Raw genomic sequence first — 10,080 nt, forward strand, 5'->3', positions numbered from 1 at the left:
CACTTGTTTATAGGTTGTGTCTGGTATTGCAGCTTGGCTATATTGAAATGAATAGAACAGAGCTGTAATACCACACACAACCTGTGGTCAAGTGGGGCGCTGTTCTTGGAAGAAAGTGTCCATGTTTTTCAAATCCTGGACAACCCCTTTAAATATGAAATGTAGCCATCATGTGATTCTGCTGGTCAGACTGGGAGACCCCTTCACCCAACGCAAGGTAAAATACATCATCTATATACCGCACCCTCCATCGACAGCTCCACACACTATAGAATGCATTACAAAGCCCTGTCCTCGATGACAATCTGAACCTGAGGTTATGTAACGAGGCGCGTTTTAATGTATCTGTTTATTGATATTGGGGAGCAGTTACTACAAGTTCAGGGGATACAACAGAAACCAAGGATTGGGGGGCCGGGGACATGCAGAGGGGTCAGCAGAGGGTCCACAACATCCAGACACAGATATACGTATAAAGGTCAGCTTCAAGGTCAAGGCTACAGGTTAAAGGTTACATGGATATCCCGGCGTCTTCACGTGATCTGCTATGTGACGAGTCTTCACCCTCCGGAGACGTCACTGTCGGCGTATCTTCATTTCAGTGCTCTTCAGGGAATAATAAAAACCTCTCCACTGAGACCAGATGACACCGCTACCAAAGGACAGGTGAGCCCCGCGGAAGTACGGACCGTTCAAGTTGGCCAGGTGACATGCCCTGTACCAGAAGCCACTGGCAAATAACGAGGCGCAGTTCTGTTGGTTGACGTCACGGTCTCTGTCAGACGTAGAGAACTTCATTCCGTTGTGGTAGGACAGGGAATCACCTGGAGTAATGAGGAGTAATGAGGACGGTTAGTAGGGTACGCGGGCAGACGGCGGCACCGGAAGCCACTGGTTCACGCCACGCACCCCTTCATACCATGCCCGGGCAGCAAGCATTCATGATGAAATTATACAGCATGTAATAATTGTAGCGGTCAGAGAGAATCACCCCCATCATTTCAGGAATCTCCCATGCATGGCCCTTTAATACCCTGTGTTGGAATGATTACAGCGCCCCCTGCTGTCTGCTCTGGTCCTTTGACTGCTGCATTGGTCAGAGAACAGGAAGGATCCAGTCACCAACCCCCAAGTGTCCAGTGACGTTTACACAGAAGGGCGAGGTGATGATGACCCTGAACCACCCCGGTCTATGCCAATGGTACGGCTCATCTGGTACAATGTATACAAGTGGGTTATCCCAATTATATGGGGGATGTTTATGCAAAAATTTAGTAATTATGAACAGGGGTGCAGGTATAGGGGCACTGAGGTGCAAGTATAGGGAGCACAGGTATAGGGAGCACAGGTATAGGGAGCACAGGTATAGGGAGCACAGGTATAGGGGGCACAGGTATAGGGAGCACTGGTATAGGGAGCACATGTATAGGGGGCACTGGGGTGCAGGTATAGGGGCACAGAGGTGCAAGTATAGGGGGCACAGGTATAGGGATCACAGGTATAGGGGGCACCGGCGTGCAAGTATAGGGGCGCAGGTATAGGGAGTATGGGGCGCAGGTATAAGGGGCACAGGGGTGCAGGTATAGGGGGCACAGGGGTGCAGGCATAGGGGGCACAGGTATAGGGAGTATGGGGTGAAGGTATAGGGGGCACAGGTATGGGGAGTACGGGGTGCAGGTATAGGGGGCACAGGTATAAGGGGCACAGGTATAGGGAGTACGGGGCGCAGGTATAGGGGGCACAGGTATAGGGGGCACAGGTATATGGAGTACGGGGCGCAGGTATAGGGGACACAGGTATAGGGAGTACGGGGTGCAGGTATAGGGAGCACAGGTATAGGGGGCACAGGTATAGGGGGCACAGGTATAGGGGGCACAGGTATAGGGAGTATGGGGCGCAGGTATAGGGGACACAGGTATAGGGGGCACAGGTATAGGGAGTACGGGGTGCAGGTATAGGGAGCACAGGTATAGGAAGTATGGGGCGCAGGTATAGGGGGCACAGGTATAGGGGGCACAGGTATAGGGGGCACAGGTAAAGGGGACACAGGTATAGGGGTCACAGAGGTGGCATCATACCCAGGCTCTGGTGCTTGGGGGGCCCCTCTGCCACATGACACCTGTTTTATACATGGTAGGTGGGGGCCCTGGTGCAGAAGTCACATTGGGGCCTCCTTCAGTTTGCGTCTATGCAGCTTTCTCCCGTGGTGCCCGCTGTTGTAGCACTGCTGCATATAGAGCCTGTGGTTATATGACCCATTACTCAGGGGTCCGTGGTTACCTGCCCCTCCGTCACTGAAGCCCTCCACATGCAGCGAGTAGCCGTCTTCCTCTGGGTTGATGCTGTACGGGGAGATGGCGAATTCTGAGTATTTGGCGAAGGTGAAGTTGTTGTCAAAGTCTCCGAGGTCGACCCTCAGCTCATACTTGTTCCGGAGAGTCAGGAGATACATATTGTGTAACCCTATGGGAAGAGACACGGGGTGGATGAGTGATGCTCTGCGGTGGAGCAATGCTCTGCAGATCAGTCATCACCCCTCCTAAACTAGGACAGATGCATTATGGGAGCTTAGTTTACTATTTACTGTCAAGAAATACAAACCTCCCAACTTTCAAGTATCACAAAGAGGGGAACATCTTATTCTTTTAAGCCACGCCTCTAATCTCACCCAATCCCCGCCCATAAACACCCGATTCAGCCCACACAGTATCAGGCTCCCATAGTGCCTCCCACACAAAATAATGCCAAATAGTGCCCCCACACAGTATCAGGCTCCCATAGTGCCCCCACACAGTATCAGGCTCCCATAGTGCCTCCCACACAGTATCAGGCTCCCATAGTGCCTCCCACACAGTATCAGGCTCCCATAGTGCCCCCACACAGTATCAGGCTCCCATAGTGCCTCCCACACAGTATCAGGCTCCCATAGTGCCTCCCACACAGTATCAGGCTCCCATAGTGCCTCCCACACTGTATCAGGCTCCCATAGTGCCTCCCACACAAAATAATGCCAAATAGTGCCCCCACACAGTATAATGCCCCTATAGCTGCCACAATATAGTATAATGCCCCATACAATATAATGCCCCCAAAGCTGCCCCTAGTTCCAGTGCCCACATATAAAGTGCCAGTGCCTTTGTACATAGTGCCACAGCCCCCTTGAAAATAGCGCCATTGGGACTCCCTCTAGGAGTGAAATCTCCAGCCAGAGTATAGGCTGGGGATTCCGCTCCTAGAGGGAAGCCCTGATGTCACTGTCCATATATGGACAGTGATGTCAGTGGCTGCTCCTTGAGCGGAATCCCGTTTGCCGACTCTGGCCAGGGATTCCTCTCCAGAAGGAGCCCTTGACGTCACTCTCCATATATGGACAGTGAGCTCAGGGATTTCCTCTAGGTGCGGAATCCCCGGTCAGATCATCGGCAACGATATTCCGCTCAAGGAGCAGCCACTGACATCACTGTCCATATATGGACAGAGCCGTCAAGGGCTTCCCCGAGCGCAGCTCCTCGGCTCTGAACTAATTCTGAGGCGGGGAGCTGATGGTCCCCTGCTTCAGAATTGGGTTCAACTGTATCTGCGTCCTGAGGAGGTAGATACAGGTGACAGTGGGACACCGCCCGTAATAAGGAGCACCCAGCTTTCCCACACTTGTGATTTTCAATAATAGGGCAGGGGGATATATGACTGCATCAAGAGGGAGATCTGCTGCTCCGGAGTCCGGGAAAGCTGGGTGACAATCCCTGTGGGAACTGTAATGGCAGCCTTATTGGTTATCATCCAGCTTTCCCAGAATCAGATAGAACCACTCAAGACCCCGGGTCACTCACCAAACCAGTACTCTCCATCCGCTTTACCAAAGCCAAATTTATAGTCATTCCAGCCCCGGAAGAAGCCCAGGGAGCCGTTGTACCTCTTCTGGATGACCTGCCCCGAAACACATGATTAATATCAGCACAGAGGGGAATATCGCGATAATCATGTGACAGACCGGGCACCCACCGTCCACTTGCCACCCTCACTGGTCATGTCGCAGTATACGGGCACCGCAATGCCGGGTCCAGCCGGGTAGATGATATACGGTCCGCTGTCTTCAGACCCGTTCTCACACACATCTTCACAATCTACAGGATACTGGTCCGTGCTGGCGCAGGCTGCAACGACAATAATATGGAGGACAACAGGGACCCGGTCAACGAGGTGGCAATGACCTTGTGTCAATGTAGGTCACCACTGCGAAATGTACTGATCCTGAGAAACATCATGTCTTATACTCCAGTCACAGCCAGAGCTGCAGTTACAAATCTGCTGTTACATCATATCTTATACTCCAGTCACATCTAGAGCTGCATTCACAATTCTGTTGTTATATCATGTCTTATACTCCAGTAACATCCAGAGCTGCAGTTACAAATCTGCAGTTACATCATGTCTTTTACTCCAGTCCATGTGGGTCATTGTCTGTTTTGGGAAATGTCGTGTTTACAGCGGGATCTGTACGATGACATGATATGGAAAGCTCTACATCTCCACAACACGCTACATAAAGTGTAAGGCCCGGTTCACATCTGCGCTGGTGTTTTCGCTGTTGTGCTCTGTCAGAGGAGGAGATCAATGAAAATACAGCCGGCACCGGTTTCATTGTTTGACGGACGCCATCGCACCTGACGGAACCCATTGACTTGAATAGATTCAGTCAGGTTTCTGTTGGGGCGTTTGTGGTTATTCCGGAAACAATAGCACAAAATGCTGCGCTATTGTTTCCGTTATTTTCGTCCGGATCTGTGACCGAACCTCCAACGCGGATGTGAGAAAGCCCTAACTCATTATACGAGCTGAACTATGTCATTATAGGTGCGTCTGTCAGTACTGTGCTAACTAATTACTAGAAGTGGCAGCACAGAGAATTCTTGATGCAGCTTTGGAAGTGACTGTAGTCTAAAACATGATGTGACTTCGGATCAGTACGAGAATCTATTGTATGGCAGACAGAACCTCTTGAGAACTTTTTAGTAAAGGTTTTGTCATGTACTGAAATAGTCACCCGGACAGGAAGATGAGGGGCCGCCGGGCAACCCGAACTCTACAAAAAATGATAAAAGGAAGAACAAATAAAATCCTGCTAAACTGTTTCTAACAAGGCGGCAGAATTATATCTTCTTCTTCTTTGGCCGGATTTACACCAGCGTGTGCGTTTTGTGCGCGCAAAAGTTACATAAGCTCCGTGTATCAGCCGCGTATGATGGGTGATCTTCGCGCAGCCGCCATCATTATGACACTCCGTTTGGATGTTTGTAGCACGCGGTGATTTTCTGTTTAAATTCATAGTTTTTACTGCTGTTGCGCGAATCACGTGCGCCCCACGGAAGTGCCATGGGTGTGTGATGCGCGAGAAACACACAAATATCGGACATGTCGTGAGTTTTACGCAGCGGACACTGCGTGAAACTCATGGACTGTCTGAACGGCCCCATTCACTAACATAGGTCCGTGCAAGGCGCGTGCAAATCACACGCGTTGCACGGACGTATATCACGTTGGTCTGAATAAGCCCTTATTATTATTATTATTATTATTATTATTATTATTATTGTTATTATTATTATTATTATTATTATTGTTATTATTATTGTTATTTATTATTATTATTATTATTATTATTATCATTATTTATCATCTTTATTATTATTATTATTATTATTATTATTATTATTATCATTATTTATCATCTTTATTATTATTATTATTATTATTATTATTATTATTATTTCTTATTATTATTTATTATTATTATTATTATTATTATTATTATTATTATTATTTCTTATTATTATTTATTATTATTATTATTATTATTTCTTATTATTATTTATTGTTATTATTATTATTATTGTTATTATTATTATTATTATTGTTATTATTATTATTATTACCCCGCAGTGAGTTTTATAGTCTGAAAAATACTGTAAGATGGAGAATCCCTCTAAATCCAGTCATGAACTTAGTAAACAGCCTATGATTGACAGAGAACTTCCCATGAGAACAGGTGCGAGCTCCGGGGGCCAGGAAACCAGCTGGAAAGTTTGCGTCCCCCCCTGGGATGGGTTGTGGTGGGATAGAGACAGAGGCTCAGGTAGGGAACATGTTGTGTGGAATTTGGCTGCAGAGCATCTCTCCCCTGCGCAGATGTGAGCGAGGAATATGAGGTCATAGTGAGATCATGTTACCCTACACTAAGCCCCAGCCCTTCTGTAATCCCCTCAGAATAAAATGACTACTCACCTGCAGACCACAACTCCCATCATTGTGCTCACAGAAGTCAACTCCTAAAAGAGCAGAAGTATCACAAAACCCACAAAAAGGAGGAAATGCAGATGTCATAGAGCTGAGTTTGTCAGATGTTGTAGAGCTGAAGTTGACAGATTAAGCAGAGTTGCATTCTTCAGATGTACGCTAGACCAGTTTGCCAGATGTAGTTGCGCTGAGTTTGTGAGATGTTGTAGAGCTATTTGTTAAACGTAGCATAGCAAACATAGCAGAGGTGAATATTTCAGATGTAGCAGAGCTGAATTAATCAGATATGGAAGAAATTAGTTTTTCAAGTGAATTAAAGCTGAGTTTATCAGATGCAGCAGACCTAAGTTTCACATCTAGGAAAGCTACGTTTGTCAGATGTAGTCAAGCTGAGCTTGTCAGATGTAGCCCCGCTAAGTTCATCATTTCTCACTCACAGTGATAGAAAGATGTAATGGGTTTAGATGGGATTTATAACTCACAGAGTTATCACAAAGCACCAGCAAGCTGAGCTCTGCTACATCAGTATGTGGACTGTACTTGGCTTGTGGGTGGCTTAGTCCTTGGAGGAGAAACAGCTCAGTTGCCTACGCCTTGTAGACGTCTTATGGGATGTTGGGGAAACTTACAATGATCTCCGTTCGGCTCTTTTGATAGTTGACTCCCCACCGAGCTGAGGGCCACCAGCTGGAGGAGTAGGATGAAGTGTCCAAGGCGCCCCACAGCCTGCAACACAACATATCACAAAAGCTGTGGTCAACACACGTACTACCCCTTTATATATTCAGTCCTGAGGTGACCCCTCTTCCAGGTGGCCATGACTCAACCCTCTGGTCCCATATTCAGCCCTGGGCTCCCCAATGACGGACATGCACCTGAGTTGTGAGGCTGTGAGCTCCCCCTTACCTCCATGTCTGCTGTGTTGGGTGTAGTGTGCGGTTGCTATTTAAGGTCTTGTATTTATATGGTGCGTCTGATACTGGGCCCCCTCCTTTCACAGCCTCCCCGGCTCCAGCTTGTGATGTGACGATAGGAATGAGAAGGGGGGATGTGAAAGTTCTGTGCACAGGATGCAGGGTTTTGTTGCCACCTTCCAGCCCTGTTCACACGTGTATCCTCCGCGCACATAACAGGATGGTTCAGGCTGCCAGCGAGGAAAGGTGGAGAAGACAAAACACAACTGATGAGCGAAAGAGACAAAAATAATAAAGAAAATACCCCCAGGGGAAATAAGAGGTAACTGGGGACAATAACGCTGCGGAGGAAGGGCATCATAGCCAAATTACAATGGTCCACCCTCCAATGGTCCATGTCCTCTGCCCAATCACCAGTCGTCCATGTGGGACCATTGAACTCATCAAAATTCACCCTCCATTAAGGTCTGGGTCAAACAATTGGGAGGACAGAGCAGTAAAGGGTTAACCAAGTCACGAAAACGGCATGTCCCTCAACAGGTGAGAGCCAAGACATGTCTGACCCAACTGCTGACTATGGTTGGATTAGCACCCAGGTGTAGCGGGACAGGATGTCTTTGGTGGTTGGGTGGAGGACTCAAGGATCAAGAAACCTCAAGAGAACGCGTAGGAGTAATAAGAAAGATGGAAGGAGTGACGCTCCGGAGGGTAAGAAGGTGGATGGAGACAAAGAACATCCAGTCTAGACCGGCCAAGTAGATGAGTGCCTGACAGATAAGATCTTCCCATGTAATGATGCCTTGTCCGCGGCTGGACAAGTAATGATCAACGTCTCGAACGTCTCCACCAGATGAAGCCGAAAACGTCCAGGTGAAGCAGAAATGAGAAGAATGAAGCTTCATCTTATTCTGGGCACATTATGAGGAGATCGGGCTCATTGGGGAAGATGACGATGATCAAGGTGGATGGAGACCATCAAAGAAATTATGATGATGTCAGTGAGAAGATCCAAACTAGAGAAGACCTTCTGGAGACACTGTTCATACGGCTCCAGGAGTGAGGACCAATGTGATGGGACATAAAGATGAAGAACTTGAGAACTATGAACCATCCTGGCCAGATAGTGTAAGTTGTTTCTTCAGCCGGCCGTAGAGATGACAGTCATCAATCATTATATCGACAGTGATAGATAACAGGAGCCGGAAGGATCCATCAAAAGCAATTCGATTTTTATGAACGTGTTGTCAAATTATAATTGTCCATATTTAATTGCTGTTAGGGATCTGCCAGGTACTACGTCTAGGTATACTCCTGGGATTAATCAATCCACACCTGAGGCCAGACCTGTTCGACTGACACCATCTCCCACCAACCAGGGTGGCAGGCTCAGGAGTGGGAGAGCCTATCGCGGCCTGGTCAGTCGGAGTTAGCTCCGCCCCCTGTCCTTAATTACCTGCCCTGTTCTCCTCCTCAGTGCTTGTAATTCTTTTGGATTCCTGGCCTCACTGCTGCTTGCTCCAGCCTGCTTCTGCCGTGCTTCTGCCTTGCTGCTGTTCTGCTTAACCTGCTTTGCTTTGCCTTCGACTTGCTTCCTCCTCCGTGCTCACATTGGTATACTCCACCTTATCCTGGTCCTGACTACTCATTCACCGCTCCGTTTCCTCGCGGCGTTCCGTGGGCGACTGCCCCTTCCCTTGCGTGTTCCCTGTTTGTTTTCCCGTGCACTTAAACAGCGTAGGGACCGCCGCCCAGTTGTACCCCGTCGCCTAGGGCGGGTCGTTGCAAGTAGGCAGGGACAGGGCGGTGGGTAGATTAGGGCTCACTTTCCCTTCACCTCCTTCCTGCCATTACAATTGCGTTGTGTATTCGGAGGTCCATTCACTGCGATCTGTCTAGATGTCCATTACTAAGGCCCCTTCTTGAGAAGATGCAGTGAACATTGAGACTATTCCCCATTGGCTGAGTATCTTTTTGTCCATCTCGGTGTTCCTGCACCTCCATCAGGACCGATTATAGGGAGGACTCAAGGGTCACGTGTCCCTCCACCACCTACCCTCCCTGCTCAGGCCGGTATTATCTATTTGTCTCATATTCATTTGTATATCTATTAAATTGAATGACCCTTTAAGTATTTATGGCCATGGGACCTACACTAAAATGTACTAGGCGGGCCCTTAAAAAGTTCTGCTATGGGGTCCAGCATTTTCTAGTTGCGCTCCTGGCAGTCTCTATTTATATGGGTGGTGTATACACTACTTACCTCTTAGGAAAGTCAGGATCCCCTGATGGCCGTTCTGCAATCCTATCAGCCGAGAAGAGATGTAGACACAAGCGAGTGGGGGAGCACTGGCTCGGTAATCTCCATAATTCCCATAGACTTCATTGAGAGGGCCACCCACATCCATAGTCATCTATCCTACAGGTGGCTGCTATAGGGGTCCTAATGGGTCTGGGGCCAAGAGGAACCAAATGGTTTGCCCAGGGGCCTCCACCAGCCTCAACCTCCACGGTCACATCAATGTCCTGGTCTCTGGTGGTTTACTATCTCGAGGTATCTGAGTTTTTGCCAAGTCTGTCAGGGGTGATTTATGGTGTTTTGTTTTTATAGTGGACGGAGCCAAGAGCTGCGAGATCGCCGTACAAAATGTGTATAAATCTTCCATCCCCGTCTCTCTGTTATCAGCTGTTGTGTCTACGCCGTGTCTCTCTGTTATCAGCTGTTGTGTCTGCGCCGTGTCTCTCTGTTATCAGCTGTTGTGTCTGCGCCGTCTAACTCTTCATGTAAACACTTCACCTGATCTTCTTCTTCTCTTCCCACCACAATCATCTTGATCTACGTCTTGTAAAAAAACTTCCAGAATGAGGAGAAGCT

General features: G+C 48.1%; 1 protein-coding gene across 1 annotated transcript; it reads right to left on the bottom strand.

Annotated features, from left to right (window-relative positions):
* Positions 1-347: 347 nt before the first annotated feature.
* On the bottom strand, positions 348-7,295 carry LOC142656093 (microfibril-associated glycoprotein 4-like). The gene is made up of 6 exons (XM_075830964.1): positions 7,201-7,295; positions 6,924-7,020; positions 4,003-4,154; positions 3,831-3,927; positions 2,281-2,463; positions 348-824 (listed from the first exon to the last, which is right to left on the bottom strand). The coding sequence occupies exons 1-6, from the start codon at positions 7,204-7,206 to the stop codon at positions 577-579; spliced, it is 783 nt and encodes a 260-aa protein (XP_075687079.1). The 5' UTR covers positions 7,207-7,295; the 3' UTR covers positions 348-576.
* Positions 7,296-10,080: the final 2,785 nt, after the last annotated feature.

The sequence above is a fragment of the Rhinoderma darwinii genome, chromosome 6 (genome assembly GCF_050947455.1).
Source record: "Rhinoderma darwinii isolate aRhiDar2 chromosome 6, aRhiDar2.hap1, whole genome shotgun sequence".
NCBI classification, from domain to species: Eukaryota; Metazoa; Chordata; class Amphibia; order Anura; family Rhinodermatidae; genus Rhinoderma; species Rhinoderma darwinii.

Excerpts from the sequence above, each read along its gene's own strand:
- LOC142656093 (XM_075830964.1), bottom strand. Across the intron at positions 4,155-6,923 it reads AGAGCCGAACGGAGATCATT|CCTGCGCCAGCACGGACCAG; the intron begins GTAAGTTTCCCC and ends TTGTCGTTGCAG. Across the intron at positions 2,464-3,830 it reads GGATGGAGAGTACTGGTTTG|GGTTACACAATATGTATCTC; the intron begins GTGAGTGACCCG and ends CTCTTCCCATAG.